Source organism: Meles meles, chromosome 3, assembly GCF_922984935.1.
Source record: "Meles meles chromosome 3, mMelMel3.1 paternal haplotype, whole genome shotgun sequence".
In the NCBI taxonomy this organism is placed as follows: domain Eukaryota; kingdom Metazoa; phylum Chordata; class Mammalia; order Carnivora; family Mustelidae; genus Meles; species Meles meles.
Window position 1 is genome coordinate 61,216,089 of NC_060068.1, and position 24,192 is coordinate 61,240,280.

Sequence of the window (24,192 nt, forward strand, 5' to 3'; positions counted from 1 at the left end):
GTATTAGCCAATTTGATAGGTGTCCTGCTGGATCTCATTGTGGTTTGACTTATGTGTTCATGACGACCAATGATGTTAGGCACTATTCATTTACCTGTTGGCCATCTGTATGTCTTCTTTAGAAAAGGTCTTGGCCCTTTAAAATTTTTTTTTTCATTTAATAAGTTGAGTGAGTTCTTTGTATATTTTGCATATTAACTCCTTATCATGAATATCATTTGCAAATATCTTCTCTCATTGAGTGAGTTAACTTTTTGTTTTGTTCATGGTTTCCTTCACTGGGCAAAAGCTTTTGAGTACTTTCATTTTTTATTTTAGCTTTGGTTACCTGAGGATATTCTTCTAAAAAAACCAATACCACTAAGTCTTACCTGAGGATATTCTTCTAAAAAAACCAATACCACTAAGTCTGGTGTCAAAGAGTTTATTGTCTGTATTTTCTTCTAGGAGTGTTATGCTCTGTTATGCTTTCAAGTCTTACATTCAGGTCTTTTTTTTTTTTTTAAGATTTTATTTATTTATTTGAGAGACACAGTGAGTAAGAGAGAGCACGAGACGGTAGAAGGTTAGAGGGAGAAGCAGAGTCCTTGCAGAGCTGGGAGCCCAGTGCAGGACTCGATCTCAGGACTCCAGGATCGTGATCTGAGCTGAAGGCAGTTGCTTAACCAACTGAGCCACCCAGGGGCCCTTACATTCAAATCTTTACTCTACTTTGAAATTATGTTTCTATATGTTTTAAGATAGTGGTCCCATTTCATTGTTTTGCATGTAGCTGTCCAGTTTTCCCAAGACCATTTATTGGAAAGACTCTTTTTTCCCCCATTGTTTATTTTTGCTTCCCTTTTCTTAGATATATTGACCATATAAACATAGGTTTATTTTTGGGCTCTCTACATTGTTCCATTGATCTGTGGGTCTGTTTTGATGCCAGGACCACACTATTTTGCTCACCATAGCTTTGAACTATAGTTTGAAATCAGGGATTGTGATACCTCCGGCTTGCTCTTCCTCAAGATTGCTTTGGCTACTTGGGGTGTTTTGTAATTCCATACAAAATTTAAGGTTATTTGTTCTAGGTCTGTGGAAAAATACCATTGACATTTTGCCTTCAATTGCATTGATTCTGTAGATTGCTTTGGATAGGATGAACGTTTAGCAATATTCTCCCAATCCATGAGCACAGAGTATCTTTGTATTTATTTGTGTCATCCTTCAACTTCTTTCATCAATGTCTTATGATTTTTAGCATGTAGGTCTTTCGCATTCATGGTTAAATTTGGCCCTAGATATTTTATTTTTTGATGCAATTGTAAATGGGATTTTTTTTCCTTCCTCCCTTCCTCCCTTCCTTCTTTTCCTTTCCTTTCCTTCCTTCCTTCCTTCCACTTAAGATGGATCTTTGTTTTTATTTGTGTTTTGGTATCTACAAGTTTCATTTTGTTTAAGCACAGTTAACAGTATTATATTAGTTTCATGTGTATAACATAGTGATTCAACAATTCTATACATTAGTGCTTACCATAATAAGTGTCAATATCTATCACTATACAAAGTTATTACAATATTACTGACTATATTCCCTATTCTGTACTTTCCATCTCTGTAATGTACTTATTTTATAACTGGAAGATTATTTAAACTCCTGTATCTATTTCACCCATTCTGCTAGCCATCTCTCCTTGGACAACCAGCTTTTTCTCTGTATTTAAGAGTTTGGTGTTCTTTTTTTTCCTTTGTCCCTATTGTTATGAATATGACAATGTCCTTTTTTATAGCTGAGTAGTATTCCATTGTATATATATATACACCACAGCTTCTTTATCTATTCATCTATGGATGAACACTTCAGTTGCTTCCATATCATGGCTGTTGTAAATAAAGCTGCAATAAACCTATTGGTGCACCTATATTTTGAATTAGCATTGTCATTATTTTTCAGTAAATACCAAGTAGTGGATTACTGGATCGTGTGGTATTTCCATTTTAATTTTTTGAGGAACCTCCATACTGTTTTCCATATTGGCTGACCAACTTATATTCTCACCAGTGGTGCATGAGTGTTCTTTTTCTTCACTACCTTGCCAATACTTGTTATTTCTTGTCTTTTTGAGTTTAGCCATTGTGACAGGTATAAGGTGATAGCCCATTGTGATTTTGATTTGCTTTTCTTTGATGGTTAGTGATGCTGAACGTCTTTTTGTGTCTCTGCTATCCATCTGGATGGCTTTAGAAAAATTTCTATTCAGGTCCTCTGCCTATTTTTTCTCCTCAGAGACCCCTGTGGTTTAATTCTGCTGTAGCCACCTATATTTTAAGATAAGTTGGTCCCCAAGTGTCAAAACTTCATCAAACATCAAAAACATGATGGCAATATCAGTAAATTACCAGAGTGGATTTCCCTGTGGTCAGACATTTAGTTAGCCAAATAAATGGCCTTGTTTCCAGCAGGTAGTAGATGTTATCAGCCATAGGAAATCGCTATTTTTTAATTGGACTGCTTTGTGTGTGTGTGTCAAGCTGTACAAGTTTTTTATGTATTTTGGCTTTTAATCCCTTATCGAAAATATCATTTGCAAATATCTTCACCCATTCCATAGTTGCCTTTTAATTTTGTTGATCATTTCCATTGCCGTGTAAAAGTTTTTCATCATGGTGCAGTCCCAGTAGTTTATTTTTGCTTTTGTTTCCCTTACTTGAGGAGGAATATCTAGAAAAATGTTATAGCCAATGTCAAAGAAATTATTTTGTATGTTTTCTTCTAGGAGTTTTATAGTTTCTAGTCTCACATTCAGGTCTTTTAATCCATTTTGAAATTATTTTTGTGCACGGTGGAAGGAAGTGGTCCAGTTTCATCTTTCTGCATGTAGCTGTCCAGTTTTTCTGGCACCATTAGTTGAAAAGCCTGTCTTTCTCTATTGTATATTCCTGCCTCCTTTGCCGTAGATTATTTGACCATGTAAGTGTGGATTTCTTTCTGGGCTTTGTATTCTGTATCTGTTTTTGTGACAGTGCCATACACTTGTGATTACCGTAGCTTTGTAGTGTATCTTGAAATCAGGGATTGTGAGACCTCCAGCTTTGTTTTTCTTCCTCAAGATTGCTTTGACTATTCAAGGTCTTTTGTGGGTCCATAAAATTTCAGGATTATGTGTTCTAATTCTGAAAAATGCTGTCTGTATTTAACTATGATTGCATTGCATCTGTAGATTGCTTTGAATAGGATGGACATTTGACAGTAGTCTTTCTATCCATAAGCATGGAATGTCTTTTGTATATGTATCATCTTCAACCTCTTTCATTATTGTGTTATAATTTTCAGACTACAGGTCTTTCACCACCTTGGTTAAGTTTTATTCCTATGTGTTTTATTCTTTTTGGTGCATTGGTAAGTGGGATTGTTTTCTTAATTTGTTTATCTTTTCTTTTCTTTTTAAGATTTTATTTCTTTTTTTTTAAAGATTTTATTTATTTATTTGACAGAGAGAGATCACAAGTAGACAGGCAGGCAGAGAGAGAGAGAGGGAAGCAGGCTCCCTGCTGAGCAGAGAGCCCGATGCGGGACTCGATCCCAGGACCCTGAGATCATGACCTAAGCCAAAGGCAGCGGCTTAACCCACTGAGCCACCCAGGCGCCCAAGATTTTATTTCTTTATTTGACAGACAGAGATCACAAGTAGGCAGGGAGGCAGGCAGAGAGAGAGCGGGAAGCAGGCTCCCCGCCGAGCAGAGAGCCTGATGTGGGGCTCCACTCCAGGATCCTGGGATCATGACCTGAGCCGAAGGCAGAGGCTTAACCCACTGAGCCACCCAGGTGCCCCTTAATTTGTTTTTCTGATAGCTTGTTATTAGTGGAAATGCAACCAATTTCTGTTTGTCCATTTGTTTGTCTTGTGACTACCAAATTTATTTATTCTAGTAGTTTCCTTTTTTTTTTTCTTTTTGTGAGGTTTAAACTAAAGTGTTTCCTGTGTGATTATGTCATCTGCAAATAGGCGTACTTTTTCTCTTTTCTTGGCAATTTGGATGCCTTTTCATTTTCTTCTTTCTTTTTTTGTCTAATTGCTATGACTAGAACTTTTAGTATTTCATTGAATAAACGTGGCAAGAGTGAGTGTCCTAGCCTTGCTCCTGATGTTAGAGGAAAAGCTTTCAGCTTTTCATTATTTAGTATGATGTTAGCTGTGGGCTTGTCATAAATGGACTGTATTATGTTGAGGTACATTACTTTTATACCCACTTGTTGAGTTTTTATCACAAATGAATGTTGAATTTTGAAATGCTTTTTCTGCACCTATTGAGGTGATCATAGAACTTTTTCCTCTTTGTGGGGCGCCTGGGTGGCTCGGTGGGTTAAGCCTCTGCCTTTGGCTCAGGTCATGATCCCAGTGTCCTGGGATTGAGCCCCACATCGGGCTCTCTGCTTAGCGGGGGCCTGTTTCTTCCTCTCTCTCTCCCTGCCTCTCTGCCTACTTGTGATCTCTCTCTGTCAAATAAAATCTTAAAAAAAAAACCCACAAAACTTTTATCCTCTTTGCTATTGTGGAGTTATCATGTTGATTGATTTGCAAATATTGAACCATCCTTGCATCCCTGAGATAAATCCCACTTGATCTCATGGTGTGTGATTCTTTTACTGTATTGTTGAATTTGGTAATATTTTGGTGAGGATTTTTTACATCTGTGTTCATCAGGGGTATTGGTGTATAGTTTCTATTTTGTGGTGTCCTTGCCTTGTTTTGGTATCAGGATAATGCTGGCGAAGCATTTTTTCCTACTCAATTTTTGTTGGGATAATTTGAGGATAGGTACTAACACTTAGCTAAATATTTTATAGAGTTCACCTGTGAAGCTGTCTGGTCCTAAAATGTTATTTGTTAGGAGTTTTAAAAGTAGTGCCTTAATTTCATTTCTTGTATGGGTCTACTCAGGTTTTCTAATTTTTTGTGAGTCATTCTTGGAAGTTGTATGTTCACAGAAATTAATGATTTTTTTCTAGATGTGTTGGCATGTAATTAACAACTGGAGTAACCTCTCATGACCCTTTGTATCAGTTGTAAATTCTTTCATTTTTTAAAAAAATTTATTTGGGCCCTCTTTTTTTCTTGATGAGTCTGGCTAGTGGTTTATCAATTTTGTTTATCTTCTCAATGAATAAGCTTTTAGTTTCATTGATATTTCTATTTTTTAAAGTCTTTACTTCTATTCTGGCCTTTATGGTTTCCTTCCTTTTACTAACTTTGAGCTTTACTCTTCTTTTCCTGGTTCCTTAAGGTATAAAGTTAGATAATTTGAGATTTTTCTTGATTCTTGAGGCAGCCTGTATCACTATGAACTTCGAACTGGTTTTTCTGCGTTACATAGATTTTGCTAAGTTTTGTTCCCATTTTCATTAGTCTCAAGTTATTTTTTGATTTCCTCTTTGATTTCTTCACTGACACATCGGTTGTTCAGTTACGTATTGTTTGGTCTACACGTGTTTGTGTGTGTGTTTTTTTTTTAATCTCACAATTTCTGCTTTCGTAATGTTGTGGTCAGAAAAGATGCTTGACAGGATTTCAGTCTTCTTGAATGTATTCTTGTTTTGTGGCCTACCAAGTAATCTGTACTGAAGAGTGTTCCATGTACACTTAAAAAATAGGTCTAGGGACGCTTGGGTGGCTCAGTGGGTTAAGCCGCTGCCTTCAGCTCGGGTCATGATCCCAGGGTCCTGGGATCGAGTCCCACATGACCTCCTTGCTCGGCAGGGAGCCTGCTTCTCTCTCCACCTCTGCCTGCCTCTTTGCCTGCCTCTCTGCCTGCCTGTGTGTGCGCTCTCTCTCTCTCTCTCCTTCTCTCTGACAAATAAGATATTAAAAAAAAATAGGTCTATATTGCAATTTAGGATAAAATGTTCTATATGTTTCTATTAAGTCCATCTGGCTTAAAGAGTCACCTAGGGCCAATGTTTTCTTACTGATTTTCTGTCTGGGTAATTTATCCATTGATGTCAGTGGGGCTTATTAACATCCCCTACTATTACTATATTACTGTCAATTGTGCATTTGTTAACATTTGCTATATTAGTAATTGAGATCATTTTTTAAAAAAGATGTCATTTATGGCAAGTGCAGTTCCTGCTTGGTTAATTTGTATATGGTTTGGTCTTAGGTATTACCCGTCTGGTAGCAGAGTGTTTAATTTTTTTTTTTCTGGAGTTGGGAGTTTTCATTATTTTAATTTTAAAAAGTTGGGGAGTCATTGAACTGTTGTTGTCCTTGAAGAATTCTCAATTAGGAAACTTGGCTCTGTTGCTTTCTTGTGGAGTTTGATGGACCTCCTTTAATATATGTTAGTTGACCAGACTGGTTAGTTCACTTAGTTTGAACATCAGCGTAACCGGCAACGGTGCGCGTTCCCCCTGTGTAGGAGCTGTTAACACATGCTCCCGGGCTTAGATGCCCCAGTCTCCGTGTACACCTACACGCTACTCCTAAGAAACACAAACACTTCATTCCAAGCATACGCTTCATATTTTGGGTACAGGAGGCTGTATATCCTATTATTTAGTTGGTAGGGTCACACATCTTATTTACTTGGAAGAGGTAGAGTAGAAAGTTCAGAGTAAAATACAGTTTAAATAATGTTGTGAATATGCCTTTTCCATTGGAAGACAGGAAATAAATGAAAGGAGAAACCATATGGTGAGCTAGGCAGTCAGATAACAAGGGACCGTGAACTGCTTTTTCTTCTTCTTCTTTTTTTTAATGTCTTAATTATATTCTCTGAGGCAGGGATATGCTCCTTGCCACACATGCAAAGACATTGCTAGAATTTTTTCCCTGCTGTTCCCATAGACAAATTATTTTTGCTCAGAAAGGAGTGCAGCGATCCAAGACTGTTACCCTGACCACCTTTAGGCATTAAAATGCTAAATGTTGTGGCTACCAAAAAAAAAAAACAAAAAACTTAGGTAACAGGATTTTTAGGGTTTGTTAAAGTCCCTTTTACTGTTTAAGACAACAAAGACATCTCTGTTAGGTTTTTGGACAGTCACTTAAGTTTCAATCCCTGAAAAGCTGTGGGTCTGGACATAAAGAGTACACTGAAAGAGAAGTTTTGACTTCTAAGCATAGACTTCATTGTGATGTGGATTATTTCTTAGTGTTCATTTAGTATCAACTTCTGCATTTAGTCAGTGGCTTTATCACTGACATCCGATTTTGTTTCAGTTTTTATTCTATATAAGAATGTCTATAATATATAGACAGTTTTATTCTATATATTATATATAAGCACTAAGAGTATGAATTAAACCTTCCATTTAAGAAATGATTATGGGGGCACCTGGATGGCTCAGTGGGTTAAAACCTCTGCCTTCGGCTCAGGTCATGATCCCAGGGTCCTGGGATTGAGCCCCGCATCAGGCTCTCTGCTCCACAGGGAGCCTGCTTCTTCCTTTCTCTCTGCCTGCCTCTTTGCCTAGTTGTGATTTCTCTCTGTCAAATAAATAAAGTACTAAAAAAAAAAAAAAGAAACTTTTAATAAATGATTATGTAGGTTTCCTCCAGCTGGAATTTGTCCCATTTAGTATTTGACCTAGTAACAATAATTGATTTCCTTTGCTTTAAGTTTGGGTTTAATTCTTTTTCACTTTGGCATGTTTCTTGCACAAAGAACAAGTTGAGATCTTGTGATGTCTCTTTTTAGAACACCCAAGAAAAGGGGATTTACAAGTTTCCAAAGCCAAAAAAAAAAAAAAAAAAAATCCTGCTCCCAAGTCTTGCCCACCAGAAAGAAGTTGTTGCAGTCCGTGCTATCTTAACCATAGTGCAGGTCCCATGTCTGCAAGCCACCAAAACTATTACTAAAGACAGAAATTTCAGATGATACCAGTGGACCAGTTTCACAGCCATTGACTTATTTGAAATTGCTTTAAGCTTAAAAATGAAAAAACTCTAAGAAAGATGTAGTTTACAGAACGAGTGAGTGTGGGCTGGCTGTATCACGGGTTGTCAGCGATCACCAAGGATTTTGCACAAACACAACCTTGCTCCCTTTCTTCTCCTGTGTTCTGCAGCTCTCCCAGCAGGTGTCACTATAATCACAGAACAAACATTCCACAGCATGGTATGTAACTTTATTTTTCTAGCATAATAATTTAAAGTATTTACACACTGCACACACACTGTTTTACACAGATACTTATTCATATACCTATGAACCACATCTAAAGGTTTCTTTGCAAAGACTCGACACACGGGGGATTTCCAAGCATAACAAAGAGAAGAAAAGGACAAAAGAAAGTTTTGAGTCTTTTAAAGACAGCCATGTGGAGCATCTGTGAAAAACCAGTGTTTTCCCCCAATTTAAAGCTCCCCCAAGAGACTTCTGAATAGCTACAGCCTATCCGCGTGTTGATACAACCTGAAACTCTCTGAGCTGAGGATTTTAAAAAGTAAAATGTACAAGTACTATTTTCTCTAGAAGTTCTAGATAAGAGGAAACGGAACAACGATCTGGTCCTTCTCTAGAGAAGCATCTGTATTTGTCAGTTATCTGTGGGGACTGTAAATGTTGTGCAGGGACACTGGTTGTAAAGGGCAATAGCCAAATACACTGGTACAAATACTGGTGATAGAGAATGCTTTTAAGTGGCCTTCCCGGCTCTATATGGCCACACAGCCTAAGTAAGTGTCTTTCCCCAACTGTAGAGGTGGTGGTTTCACTTTCCCTGAAAAGGACAAAGGTTCTTTTAACCATAAACACTCTAAAGCCAGATACTGTAGAAGGTTCTACTGCTTTTACTTCACTTTCATACTATTTGCACAAGAATAGTGGTTATAAGTACTCTATTTTTCCTCCTTTGTTCTATTCAATTACATCACAAAGTTGCTAGCTAACTCTAGCTTCTGATCCTGGCACACGGTTCCATAGGTGAACCAAAACAGCCCCAGTTTAGAGGTGATGGCAGGTGGGCCCCTGTCCAGTTTTATAAAAAGGTTAACGGGTATAGGTTTCAGTTCTCTGGTGTTGCGGCTTTGTCAAGGAAGTGGCAGGATGCCTTTGTGATTTTTCCCAGACTTGACAAGTGATTCTGTCATACACTAGAAAACGAGCGGAGGCTTACCGCTTACAGATGAACCCACAGCTCCATCCTGTGATCGGATGATAGCTCACTAAGAAATAGACTTTCACAAAATGAAATCCTCCTTTCCTGCCAGTTGGAGCCTCGGGCAGTAAGCCTAATGAACGGCACATGGCAAAAGGCAGAAATTACCTGGCTCTCTAAAACTGAGCACAGTCTGGATCCAAACTGCTGTGGTATTTAAAGTTCATTACCTTCTTCTTGCACTTAGCTTCAGTAGAAACTGTATCCCTTCTCCTTGGTACCGAACATTTACATAGATACAAGAGAAATTTACCTACCCTAGAACTCACTGCCTCATGGTTCTTGAATTTTGTTGGTGGTGCTCTCCTTTTGCAAGAGCATGGCAACAGTGAAAGGCAAGAGGCAAGGAGACACTTTATAGGAATTTTACCAAATTAAATGAGCAACTGGCTAAATCATATTCACTACAGATGTTAAGAGGGAGATTATCTGATAAAAAAGACCTCCCAGGGAGCAACATGGTTTAGTGAGAATGTCTGGATTAACCAGCACCCACTTAGTCGCCTACTGGTTCAGGCCAGGCCAGCGTTCCTGTCGTCTAACACCCTATTCATTTCTGTCATGCATAGATACGTCAGCGACCTTTATGAAGACAGTGGTGTGGAGGGCAAGGAAGAGTGGCAGCCTTTGTGACTGAAGCAGCGCCTTGATATGAAGCAAGAATCCAACAGACCCTGATCTCTGGGTTCATAAGGTGAGATTAAGGAGGGTTTACTGGGGTCGGGGGGGGGGGGTGTGCAGACAGGGAACAGGGTTGCTTTTGAGCACAAGCAGCCAAGGACCAGAAGGCAAGGAACTTGGGCTTGCGCAAATTGGAAAAGCAAGGTGTGACAGATGCAACAGGGACATGGGGTGAGGAAAAGCCCGAGAGCTCCTGGGGTCTAACGAAATGCCTGGTATTTTTTTTATCCATGAAATTGCTACCTCTAGACCGTTCTGACCTATTGGAACAGCAGTTTTGTCTGGCTCAACCCCACATACGGTAAGTGCTCAGATCAAATGATCTTAGTTCGTAAAACCGGAGTGATATTCTCCCTGCCCTCTGAGAAAGTGACAGCGGTGAAGGAGGGCGAGGATTCCTTGGAGATGCATTGTGTGCGTTGTTTCACAAGAGCCAAAGTGCCTGTCATGGGATTTTGGCTGTCCGTCCACACTGAGTGAGGGCAGGAGGCGGCTAAGGACACCCCCTAGCTCACAGGAAGGACGCAGCTTCCCCCAGAAGGCGGCGAGTGAAAGCTGCACACCCAGGGTGGCAAATCAGTAGCCAAGGGAAAAGGCAGGATTGAAGGGCCAGGACCAGATACCACCACTGTTGCCGGGCATCTTCGAAGGGAACGCTGCATATGGTGTCTGTGTGTATGTACTCTATGTACTAACCAGGTACACACATAAATATTTAATATATAAAAAATAAAGTGCTTTCTAACAGGTCCCCAGCAGGGACATTATAAAATATTTCACAAAACTGCAAAACAAAATCAGTACAATCCAAGAACACTACCTCCAACGTACATGAAAACAGTCAAACACAGTATGTACAATCTGGTGGGTGCCCCGGACAAACATCCTGTCATATACATGGTATATACATATATACTCTTTTACTCAATATATTATGACAATATATATTTTAAAATTCTGTTATAGACAAAAAGAAAACCCCCAAAAAACACAAAAGACGACCCCTACAAAAACACAATAAAGACCAAGCATGGGAGTCCGAGACTGATAGCCCAGTGGCGGCGTCCGTGGGGCGTCCCCTGGCTGCCGCTGGGGAAAATGTGCCAACGTTCCTTCCGCGGGTGCAGCGCCTCCACGTCCTCCAAGGCACTGTGGGCGGCGGCGGTGAAGTTGGCGTCACCAGTGGTGAGCAGGTCAAAGACACAGGACTGGAAATAGATGTCCTTCACTGGCATCTTCTCGTGGCACTGGGCATTGGCAGCCTCCAGTGTGTAGCCCGGCCAGGCCGGTGCCAGTGAGGTGCGAGGCACGCTGTGCCCCAGGATGGCAGACACCTGGCCCTGCCCGTCGTCGATGCGCTCGCTCAGGGGGCAGCCGTTGACACATAGCTGCAGGTCCTGACTTTCCTCGTAAGACATAGCCAGGTCCTCAGGCATGCGGATGGCGAGCGTCAGGTAGCGACCCAGCTGCCGCACGAAGACCGTGGTCCCTATGTAGCGGGCGTGCATCTCTACGTAGCGGCCGCTCTCCCTCTCCAAGATAAGCAGGCTCTTGGTGTCGCCATCCCCGCCGCTGGTGCTGCCATCCACAAAGGCAGCCGGCAGGTCATCGGTCACAGCTTGGTACACTTTCTGATCTGTACACTCCTGGTGAGCTTTGAAGATGATGGTTATCTGGGGGGAGGAACACACACAAATTGAAACAGGCGGGCAGGGATAGAGGTGGTGTCGCCCCCCCAAGCTGGAGCTCAATGGCCAGAGACAGAATCTCTAAACTCACTCAGCCCATGGGCTCCTGCCTCAGAAATGAAAGGAGTCACTGGTAAGAAAAAAGAAAAAGTTGTATAGGTTTAGAATAAAAATTTAATGGAAATCTGGGGAATGTACATTACGAAAAACTTTTTATTTTCCTAAAACAAAACTATGTTGCTGTTGGGGTACAGTGATTTTTACTGGTAATCTGGTGTCCCGTCTTCTTCCCCAAACAGGTGAGCGGTGGTATAGCTCCGAGAAAAAGACTAAGTCAGGTAGAAACGTCAAGGGGGCATAATTAATAGTATACCCATCAGAACTTTGATTTCTACAAAGATTCTTCTACAAACTTTCTTACTAACACTCGGGAACCAAGCAGAGTTGAGGGGGGCCATCCCATCCACAGCCACCAATCATGTGACTCAGCAAAGATTTCTCTAAGTCTCTTAATCAAATGTCTCACATGACTGGCTAATCCCTGTGACTGGGAAATCACTTGGCAAATACAGCTCCCAGGCCCTGGCAGAGAATAAATACCCTCAACCTAGTTACAGCAAATGTTTTCCCCAAACAGCACCAGGCCCTTGAACTTCTTGAATTTTTTCTCGAGCCAACTCTCAATTCTCTTAATTAAGCAGAAAAAACCTGATGCTATAGAAACTTTCCTTGTGTAAACCCATTTTCCTTCCTTATTTAGAACAATTACAAGACAACGTAATTGTTCACCTCCAAAATACTCCATATCCTCTGGTACACGTGGTGGAAGGGAACAGGACTGAAGACAGACGGGGCCTTCTGGGTTACACAAGGTGGGAAATAAGAACATTTTGAGATTTATGTTATTGTCAGGAACTGAAGTAATGGCTTTTCTTTCTTCTTAAAGGAAAAAAAAAAGTACTGGTCAAGGAAGAAGGTAGGCCACTCTACAAATTTCCCTGGATAGAGGAAACCTACCTCCTGCAAGGGAACTAATCCAAACAATAGACCCTTGTTAAAAAGGCCAGAAAATGCCCTGCCTGCCCCCTCCCCACGCCTCTCGACAAGTCCTCAACGCCACCCTCAAGTTTATGTCTGAAGTTTTTTTCCTCATCCAGGCCAGCATTTACTTACACTATTTAATTCCACATGTTCCCACTGGTGTTACTTGACTGGAATTTTCCAGCCATTTCATTTTACTTCAGCCAGTTATAAAGCTAGATCTGAACCAGCTGCACTGTAGCAACTGGTTAAATTCATATCCGTTGTTTGCAGCTGCAACTAAAAGCCAGACAATATACTATGAAAATGCTTGGTTTTCTCTCTTCCTAATTACCCTGACCCACAATTTAATTTCACTACCAGCCTTCTCACATTTCAACACCTTCTTAACAACCCAAAGGAGGTGTACCAGAGATGACTGCCGGAAATTTGTTGTGCATCCAACCATAGGACCTTCCAGAGTGAATGGGATTTTGAGCGAGCTATCTAATGGGACTATAAAATAGATTTATTTGGTGGCTCTAAAGACAGTTTGACAAGTGTTTTTAGGGCAAGCTAGGATCCCTTGGAGGTGAAAAGATTAATTCAAGTAAATTCTGCACCTGAAAGAGTTGAAAACTAATACAGATGGCTCCAATAAGGGCGAGTGAGACTTCATATAATCATTGCCTTCATTTTCAACTGGAGCATTCATATTCGAAGACTCTCTTTCCAGGCTAAGAAACCTCAAATTTAAACTAGATTAAAGTTATTTGCAAGAATTAAGTACTTTTTTGTTCATCTCAGGAATAACAACGAGGAATTAGTTTTGTTGAGACAATAAAACAGATCCATTTTCAAACTAGTTCCCAAATGGGCAAGCCAGCCTAGTGTTTTCACTAAGCACACCAATTCCAACTCAGGAGTCATTTCAAACACCTCATGCATTACTGTCCTCTGCTAGGCCTGTGCCACTAACCCCATACCTCCAGCAGATTAAACAACACTCAAAGCTTGACTTCTGCACCAGGATCTACACTGACCAAGGATCCCAGGTTACTTAACAGATTTTTTTGTCCAGTGTTCTAGGAGTCATTTTCTCCTTGAGACAATGAAGCTGGTATTAATTTGTCTTTCTAACTGAACTAATTCTCACAGAGAGCAAATAAACGTACAGAACTAGCCCGTGCATCAAAATACTGACGGTGATAATGGATCTGTCTCCAGCCACGGAGCTAGAGGAGTTGTCCTCTAGTCTGAGTGTGTAGCGAAGAGGTATCTAGAGGTACAGTCAATGTAGGTGTAGAAAACACTAGGCAAATGTTGCACCTGACTTAACATTTTGTAATTTTAATTTCATTCCTCATACAATTACAACTCAAGCTTTTAAAAAAGGCATTCAAGCCAGCTGGAGCCAGAAATTCATCTTCACAAAAACCAAACTTGTTCATTCTTAAGGTTTAAAAAAAAAAAAAATCTTAGAATTTTTGGAAATTCCAGGTTTTTTTCTATTTAAGCTCTGATAGCCAAACAGGATATTCAAAACTGTATTGTAATGCTTTCAAACAGATAATTTAGAAACATCAGCCATGCCGCTTACTTTCCCCTTCCGTGAACTGATCCATATGCTGTAATAACTCATTTTGGCACATCTCTTCTCTGCCACACCATTTATTATTAATGGATGGCATTTCTGTGCATTTAAAACATCAATGCCTTTTGTTAAACCTTTCCCACCAAGTCCCTCTCAACCCCTACCTCAGACAAACTACTCTAGTTCTCCTCATTCATTTTTAATGTTTCACTCCCTGAGATCTTTACCACCCACACAAGGTCTATTAGGAAGACACAGATACCAGCTACAAATCAACCTTTCCACATGTGATAGAGGGATATGAGGTCTGTTGTGAAAAATCAAAATTTAGAGGCACCTGCCACTTCTTCCACCCTGAAAAGAAAATGCATTAAGGAAAACAAGGTAGCCAAGGACGGAAAACCCAGGCACTGCTTTGCCAAGAGACAGACATGGCGTCCCTAGGCTTGGCAGCTTTGCAAAGTGCTGGGCATAGGTTTTCAAACAGTAGATTCCCTGAACTCTGTACACTTAACTACTTGTGCTTCTTGTATTTTGGAAGACACAATTACCAGTGTGTAGTCAGGCTACTTGGTGCTGCATGTGCAGGACCGCACCAGGTTCGATATGAACCTCAGGATTCACCAGAATCCTTCAATTCTAGAATGGGACTCCCAGATCAAGGGACTCATAGCTCTTGGATTAAAATGGGCCAACAAAGTAACCTGAAATAGTCACAGAAATTAGGTTGGAAGAGAGGGAAACAATTTTGGTAAGCACCTGGTTAAAATTCTGCTTGAGGTAAAGGAAGCTAAAACGAATTCTATTTCATATAATTAGCTGATATGTCTACTGCATCAAATCCTCTGGGTGCAATTATAGGCTGAAAAAATAGGCACCTCTGGGAGGCTAAGAGAACACTGCTCACAGCCCCTTTTACTCTTACACAGGTCAGTGGCAACCAGCCTCCACATTAAGTCCCCAAATGTGAGCAAAAATAAACTACTCCATAAGGGCACATGTTTCCAAAGAGAAAATTCACATGGAATTGTGAATTTTCTGATTACATGGATCAGGAATAAAATAAAGATATCTACTTTTGCCACAGAAATCAGACAAGAAAAAGGAATCATTCCAAATTGGTAACGAATAGGTACAATGGTCGCTATTTGCAGAGGACGCTGATATGGCCTCACCAAAAACCCCACTAGAAGAAATCAATCCAGTAAAGTTACAGGACACAAAACAGGTATCTGTTGCCTTTTTATATACTACTAAGAAGTTATTAAAGAGCAATTAAGAAAATTACCCCATTTATAATTGCATCAAAATGAATAAAATACCTAGGAACACATTTAACCGACTAGGTGACATGCTTCTACTCTGGAAACTACAGAACAGCGATGAAAGAAATTTAAGGGACAAATAAATAGATGTACAAATAAGACACACATGCTTATGGCCTGGAAGAATACCATTAAAATGTCCACACTACCCAAACCGTCTACAAAATAAATGCAATCCCCATCAAAATGCCAATATCATTTTTCACCGACTACAATAAATAATCCTAAAGTTTGTATGAAATCCCCAAAGACCCTGGATAGCTAAAACAATCTTAAGAACAACAAAGCTGGAAGCATCACAATCCCTGATTTCAAGCTACAGTACAAAGAGGTAAATCAAAACAGTAAGGTCCTGGCACAAAAACAGATACAAATGTATATGGAACAGAATAGCCAAGAAAGAAACTTGGCTTATATGGTCCATTAATCTGTGACAAAGGAGAACAAGAACATACAATGGAGAAAAAAGTCTCTCCAATAAATGGTGTTGGGAAAAATAGACCATTTTCTTACACTATAAAGGTGAAATCAAAATGGATTAAAGACCTAAATGTGAGACTGGAAACCATAAAACTCTTTTAGAAGAAAACACAGACAGTAAACTCTTGAACACTGGACTTACCAACAATTTTCTCTGTATGTCTCCTCAGGCAAGGAAAACAAAAGCAAAAATAAACTACTGGGACTACATCAAACTAAAAAGGTTTTACATAGTGAAGGAAACCAACAAATAAAAAGGCAATCCACTGAATGGAAGAAGGTATTTGCAAATGATGTACCTGGTAAGAGAGTAATTTTCAAGATATATAAAGGACACCAAAATAAATCCAATTAAAAAATGGGTAGAGGAAAGGATTTAAAACTACAGATTCAAAGGGGGTACATGCACCCCAATGCTGATAGCATCATTATCGACAACAGTCAAACTATGGAAACAACCCAAGTGTCCATCGACCAATGAATGGATAAAGATGTAGTATGTATGTAAACATTGGATTACTCAGCCAACAAGAAATGAAATCTTGCCATCTGCAGCAACATGGATAGAGCTAGAATGTGTTATGCTAAGCAAAATAAGTCAGAGGAAAACAAATACATGATTTCACTCATACATGGAATTTAAGAAAAACTGATGAATGTGTGGGAAGGGGGAAAAAAAAAGAGAAGGGGGAGGCAAACCCCAAGAAACTCTTAACAATAGGGAATAGAATGAGGGTTAACGGAAGGAGGTGGGTGGTGGACGTGGTAGACAGATGATGGTTTTTTTTTTTTTTTTTTTTAAGATTTGTCAAAGAGAGAGCACACAAACACAAGCAAGGCGAGAGGGAGGAGCAGGCTCCCTGTCGAGCAAGGAGCCTGACGAGGGACTAAAAGCAGACGCTAAACCGACTGAGCCATTCAGGTGTCCCCAGATGATGCACATTACCGATGGTACTTGTGAGGAGCACTGGTGTTATATGTAAATGATGAATTACTGAATTCTACTCCTAAAACCAGTATTACACTCCATGTTAACTAACTAGAACTTAAATAAAAATCTGGAAGAAAATATATAGGCAGAGGACCTGAACAGGTATTTTTCCAGAGAAGACCTACAGATGGCCAACAGACACGTGGAAAGATGTTCAATATCACTAATCATCTGGTAAATGCAAATGAAAACCACAATGAGCGATTACCTCACACCAGTCAGAAGGGCTAGTATCGAAAAGACAAGAAGTAACAAGTACTGGTGAGAATGTAGAGTAAAGGAAACTGTTGGTGGGAATGTGAACTGGAGCAGCCACTTTACAGAGCCACTATGGAAAACAGCATGGAAGTTCCTCCAAAAATTAAAAATAGAAATATCACACAACCCAGTAATTCCACTGCTTGGTCTTTTACCCAAAGAAAACAAAAACTAATCCGAAGAGATACGTGTATCCCTAGGTTTATCTCAGCGTTATTTATAATCAACAAAATACAGGACCAACCTAAGTGTCTACTGAAGTAGAACAGATAAAGTAGAAGAGATAAACACACATAAGGTGTTGCCATTTGCAAGAACATGGAGGGATGTAGAAGGTATTACACTAAGTGAAGTAAATCAGAGAAAGAGATACCATATGATTTCATTTATATGTGGAATCTAGAAAACAAACTCAAAATAGACCAAACTGGTAGTGGGTGGGTGGGCGGATGGATGGATGGGGGAAAGAGATAAAGGGGATTAAGAAGTATAAACTTCCAGTTATAAAATAACTCCTGGAGATGAGAAGTAAACAAAGGCAATATAGTCAGTAAGACTGTAACAACACTGTATAGTTACAAACACTGATTACACTTACTGTGGTGAGCATTTTTTAATGTATGGAATTACTGAATCACTATGTTGTACACCTGAAACTAATGTAACATTGAGAAGAATACTTGAATTAAAAAACAGCACTTATATATATATGTTAAATTAAATTACATTTAAATTACATTAACAGCATTTATACACACACACACACAGGATTTAGGGAAAATGTTGAGATGGTTACTAACATTTTTGTAAAATGTAATTTTACAATTACGACTTAACGTATATATCAAGTATCCACCTACAGGAAGGCTGAACTTCAGACCTAGAAAAGTTGATTTTGTTAAATGCTAACACAAAGATAGTACATGTGTTAAAGGGGAAGGCAGCAGATGAAAAATCTTACCCTAGATTCCTCTTCAGGCTGGAATGAGTGCTTAAGGGTCTGCTACCTTCAGAAGAGGTCTCAAATTAGGTTGCTCTACCCTCAGAATCTCTTTGCACAGAGCTCTGTTCTAGGAGCACTTCCAGGATTCCAGAGAAATGGAATGGATCAGCCTTATTTATTCTTCAGTGTTGCCCCAGGTAATACATGCAGGAACAAGGGCTGCCTTGGCTGCTAGAGGGCTTCTTGGCAGCAGCCAGAGAAAGAAGAAACCAAAGCAAAGGCGAAGGACACCCGCTGAGGCAGCTAGGGTGGTCCAGGGGAGAAGCATTAAGCTCAGGGGCTGGAAAGAATATGCAAGAGTGAAAGGGAAGCAGGCCCAGGGAGGATACATGAAAGAGGCACAAAAATGTCAACTTCCAAAGAGTAATTTCTATACACTTAAAGCAAGGAAGGCTGGAAGTATAAATAGGCTCCGAGACAGCGAAATTGGGCCCGCTTCCTTGTACACACCAGAGCCAGGCTGCGCTGGGCACGAGGAGGAAGGGCCTGGAGTCCTTGAGTCTTAGCCACTCAGAGGACTCCACATGGTACGTGTTTGCTCTGTTCAGACTTCGTGTTATGAGGAGGCCAGCAAGTACAGGAGGGCCTCCCGATACTTCCAGATGGGAAGTTAGGCATGTGTGGACAGTATTCTGGGCCTCAGCTGTCACTGTACTTCAGACCAGAGGCCACAAGTATGAGGAAAGGTGAGAACCAGGGCTGGAGGCAGTGACTGCCCCAGCACGTTTTGCCTTCAGGGAATCTCCCTTCTGGGGGTGGCAGTGCTGGGGCCACAGATCCTGAGGCCCTAGAAGGGCACCCCTTGCAAACAGCTCTAGCCTTGGTTCAGCACAGCTGCTGCATGAAGCAATGGGGATTAGGAAATCACAGCCTCCGATCATTTTTCAGTTTTGAGAGGTGATTTAAAAAGTAAAAGGGCTTGAAGGTCTTTACAGTACAGTCACACTCTACCACTTCTAGGTTCAATTTCAAGTTCCCAGGACTATTAAAAAAAAAAAAAAAGAAAAGCCTATTCACAAAAGAGATGGCTAGAGGCGGTGACCCTCTATTTCAAGAAGCCAGTTAACTGAAATGCTACAAAACAATATCCTCTGTCCCCACTGGCCTGAGGCAGGGAGAGAGGCAGGCAGCAAAAGCACAGAAGCCAGAGGGGGACACACGGACGCACTCTCCCACACCTTTAGATCTAGAGATTAAACCCTGACCCCCTACATGTCAGAAGCAAATGCAGAGTAGAAGAGAACTTAGGCTTTAAATGCCGTCCTATCAATCTGCTCACAGTATACAGACTGTGTTCTAACACTCAAAGAACCCCACCAGAATTAGCCAAGCAATCTTTTGGCTCCCACTCTTAAAATAACCAGCTAACTAGGACACAAAGAACTCCTCTTGCCACAGACCCAGTTTCGCCGAAAGCAACAGTGCGGTGTTGTCGCTGCAAGCCCGTCTAGTTCGAGTCTACCCTGCACATGTGTTGCTCTTCTTGTTGGTTATCACCTACGAGCTGAGCAGTTTAAAAAGTCCTTACGTTACCCCACCCACGAGAACACAAAATTCAGAACGGTGGAAGAGCAAGTTCTACTGCAGTCAAAACAAACAAAGACCCAATGGGCAAGGTAGATTTTGCCTTGTTCACTACCGTAGGTAACTTGTGACGTGCCACATTCCACACTGGCAGAAACTGTTTGGTTAGCATTAACTGAAGCCAAGAGAAAAGTACCAACTATCCAAGGTTTCCTTCTCGCCCCTTCCTCTCAAAATTCTGACTCACAGAAAATCTGGCAGGGCAGAGAGACACTGGGAAATGCCACAGTGAAAGCAGTTCTAACTCTCAGCTGTGTATCAGACTTGGCCTGTGCCTCTGGTTTCATCTGTGGAGCAGCAGGGCTCTGTTTAGAAGCAGCAGAGGCCCACAGCACTGGGATGGAATCCTGCCTGGCTTGGGCAGGAGTTGGGTTATTTTCATTTACAAATGGGGGATATTTTGAAAAGTCTCCTCCTCCTCCTAAACCACAGCTGGGACAGAGGGAGTGGCACAGTGAAGGATGATTCAAAATACAGAACTCAGTAGATACGCAGATATAAACTTTATACAATTTTAAATGGTTTCTACTAACATCTTTAAGTCTCTTCATTCTAGAGAATTAAGATGGTAAAAGATCATTACGCAGAGTATTTACACGCACACGGACAACGTGATGATATGCAGCCTATACAGAAAGCACAGGGACGCCTCCGTGGCTCAGTCGGTTAAGCGTCTGCCTTAGGCTCAGCTCAGGTGGTGGTCCCAGGGTCCCAGGATAGAGCCCCACATTGGGCTCCCTGCTCAGTGGGGTGTCTGCTTGCCCACTGGACTCCCCCCAGCCCCTGCTCATGCACGCATGCTCAGCTCACTCTCTCCCTTATGCTCTCAAATAAACAAAATCTTAAAAAAAAAAAAAAAGGACAAGTACAGCATAAATAATCAAGGTAGGCCCACTTATCTTATAAAATGATCTTTCACACTTGTGGATATATCATACAGCTAATAATTTCTCCTCCTTTTTCTGCCTGCCCTTCCCCTCCCTCATACTTGGAAATCCTTTTACCTCCAGAAAATTTGTTGAACCTGTATGAAACAAAGCTGAGTACTTCCTGGGCCTCAAACCTTACATCCAATACAGACAGGAGCTATGCAGGAAATGGAAAAGGGAAAAATAAGAACATTACCACCCGGAATTATAGCTGACTTCTGCTCTTCTGTTCTTCACAGTTTCAATATTCTTTCTACAATAAGTAAATTCAGGGAGGAGGAGGTCACTGACAGTATGCTTTCATAGGTTTTAAAAATGAGAAAGGACCCAGAAAAATGAATTTAAGAACTGGAGACTCTGACGGTCAAATTCTAGAAAGCTTTTGGTATTAAAAACCAATAACCTTTAAAAAGTGGCAGCCAGGGTTCTAGACCCTGCTGGGAATACAGAAATCCAAGTGTAAGTGAGGGGCCCCCTTGACTGTGGGAGGTGGAAAGGGAGACTGTGCCAAATCCCAGGAGTAAAAACAGTAAACTGTGACTGCAAGCAGGGGGACAGTTATGCGCTGGCTACATCAGCCCATCTCTCTAGCCTTTCTTGACACCGGTGACAACTTGCTAAGTAGGAACACCGAGAGCCAGTCTACCAATGTTCTAGAAAGAAACCCTGAATGGCTAATTTTACACACAAAGCCCACAGTGCTCCACCAACTGCTTCAGGTTTGTTCTGTGCGTTGATTGAGAGGAAGACAGATCCCCCCTGTATCTCCCTCACCGTTCCTCACCCCCACAGGGGGCCCTGTGACACGCAGTGGGTTCCAATGCAATGCTGAGTTAATTGTACGTTTTTATCAGAGAAAAGGCTACACTGAGCAGGAAGCTACAACTGCAAACTTCTTCCCCATCCGCTCCCCAATATGCCTCAATCAGTCCCTCTCTTTCTGTTTGGTAACCATTTTTGCAAAAAGGAAGACCAAGATAAGGAGCTATTATAAAGAGATGGCAAGAATTTCCTATGTAACAGATACTCATAACAAAAGAAAGAGCAATTTCAGCCATTAAAAGTTAGTTGTAATTATCTGCAACAAAGTTTGTGATCTCTGGAAAGAAAGGGCTTTTTTAAAGATTTTATTTGTTTATTTGACAGACAGAGATCACAGGTAGGCAGAGAGGCAGGCAGAGAGAGAGGAAGGGAAGCAGGCTCCCCGCTGAGCAGAGAGCCCGATGCAGGGCTCGATCCCAGGATCCTGGGATCATGACCTGAGTGGACGGCAGAGGCTTTAACCCACTGAGCCACCCAGGCGCCCCAGGGCTCTCTAATTTTAAAGAAAACACCACTGCCCTCTCTGTAACAATGCAACATCCGAGAACAGTGTCCACAGATGCACAATACAATCCTGCCACTGGAGTATGAGGCACTGTCTTTAGTTGACAAGAATAATCACTATTGTGTAGCTCAGACTATCTCTATAAAGATACTAAAAAACATAGTAGGCGGACAAACACTTGGACACAAAGAAAATGCATTCGGCCTGGGGTTTAAAGAGGATGGTTTCTCCAACCTTGATCCAGAGACTGCTTAAAATGACAGTTGAAAGCCTTTGAAATGCAGGCATGCCAGGCTTTTCCCTGTTCTCCAATAGCGAATGGCTCCAGAACACTAGTTAACAAGCCCGTATACCACTGTGAACAGCAGCTACAAGTGAAGGGGCAACAAGAAGAGGGGAGGACTCAACTCAGGCTCCAGGACCCCACAAAGGAGGATGTCTTGTTGCGAGGAACACCTTGGGTTACACAGTCTGAAGGAAGGAGAGAGAAAGCAAGAACAAACCGAACAATCTAAGTCTTCCTTAAATGATCTCTACTGTCATCAACCAGTCCAAGTTTCCAGGCATTTCCCAGAAAGGAGCTGGAATCTGGGATTGAGGGATAATTATAATAATTTTCAGGCCATTTCCCAGAAAGTAGCTGGACACTGGGACTGAGGGACTTTAAAGAAGAGATAACTGCCGGGCCTGGCCCTCTTCCCACACTTCGGATAGGCACGGGTGCTACTGCCATGGGATTACCAGGAGCCGGAAGCCCAGAGCCGTAGCAGTGACATGCGAGGCGTGCTGGAGCGCTCACCCACCTGGTCTGCAGTCACCTGGCCTGGTGAAGACAAACAACACACCTCTTTCCCAAATGCAAACACTTTACGGTAAACCATTTTTCTCACTCAAGGAGGAAGTATGGAAATTTCTGTAGCAGATCTATAAAGGAACCTGGTGTCAACCCCCCACCTTCCCTTCTACTCGTGATTTTGTTTTACTGGGACTGAAGAACGGGATGACAAAGCTGGAGTGATGGAAAAGGACACGATTACGTTAAAATAAACAGAAAAATAAACCAAAGGTATCCAAAGCACTTGTAAAAAAGTGAGTTTGAAAAGTATTCCCATTGTTTAGGTCTACAGTAAATGCATTCCTGAAGTTTTTTGGAAAAGGAATTACTTTAAATGTACCCGAGAGACTGGCAATCTTAATACACACTGCTAGGAGCGTATCTGTAAAGTACAGAATCTTATCAGAGAATTCACCGCAAAATCACTTTCTGTAGCCATGGCATACACAAATCCTTAAGAGTGCACCTGAACAGAAACAGACACACAGGAGATGAAGGGGCTGGCAAAGGGACTGCGCAAGAAGTGGAATAGGAGATAACCATCTGCTCAGATGATCTAGCCTAGTTACCGGTCTGAGGCCCAGGGGAGCTAGGTACACGTGTCCTCTTTGGAACCTAAAAAGTTTCCTCCTCCCCACAAAATAAAAACTGCTTTTCTTTCCTATTTAGCCAACTCTGCCAGTTCTAAGCCTGTCCCTCTCATCTCTTCTCTCCAGGGCCTGCAGCCACAGCTCACAGCCAAAGGTGGGGGAGATGGCCCAGAGCTGGAGACAGAAAGCTAGCCCTGGCCTCCCCTTTAGGAGCACACCTCCTGGCAAAGTGGCAACCGCACAAAACTGAAGAGAGGGAGACAGACAGGCGTGGGGGTGTGTCTGTGTGTGTGTCTGTGGCTAAAAGCATGAATGGCCTTGAGGAAGCATACCTGTAGCGCCAGACTAAGGTTCCCAGGGCAGGGAACAGAGAGGAGACTGGGGGGGGGGGGGGGGGGGCTGCCCTAAACTCGCTGCCTGCTCTGTGGATGAAGGAAAAGGCTTAGCTAAGAAATGGCCCCTTCAAGGCAGGACTTCACTTTCTTTTATTCAGTTTAGATATTTTTCCCCTCACCTTTTGTCTTTTTGTTATGAGAGAAAGGTACTTAAGGGCAGTTAGGGATCACAAAGAGGACCCCGAGACTGCTTGCTCAAGGAGCCACATTCCCAGGACTGAGGTACTGTCTTAAGGACCTCACTGAGCCTCAAACCCTGGCTCAGTGACTTAGTTCAGTGCTGAAGGTATTGAAATGATTAAGTGCTTACAGATGACAATTTCAGCAGCACAGCTGACCAACCT

At 41.5% G+C, this 24,192-nt stretch overlaps 1 protein-coding gene across 4 annotated transcripts in view; it reads right to left on the bottom strand.

Moving 5' to 3' along the window:
- Positions 1–8,094: 8,094 nt before the first annotated feature.
- The window catches only part of RGMB (repulsive guidance molecule BMP co-receptor b), a 29,846-nt gene continuing 13,748 nt past the window's right edge, over positions 8,095–24,192 (bottom strand). For all 4 annotated transcript variants that reach the window (XM_046000359.1, XM_046000356.1, XM_046000357.1 and 1 more), the window contains one exon: positions 8,095–11,502. In XM_046000359.1, the coding sequence (XP_045856315.1) occupies positions 10,834–11,502 (669 nt within the window). In that variant the 3' untranslated portion in view covers positions 8,095–10,833. The remainder of the gene's footprint in view (positions 11,503–24,192) is intronic.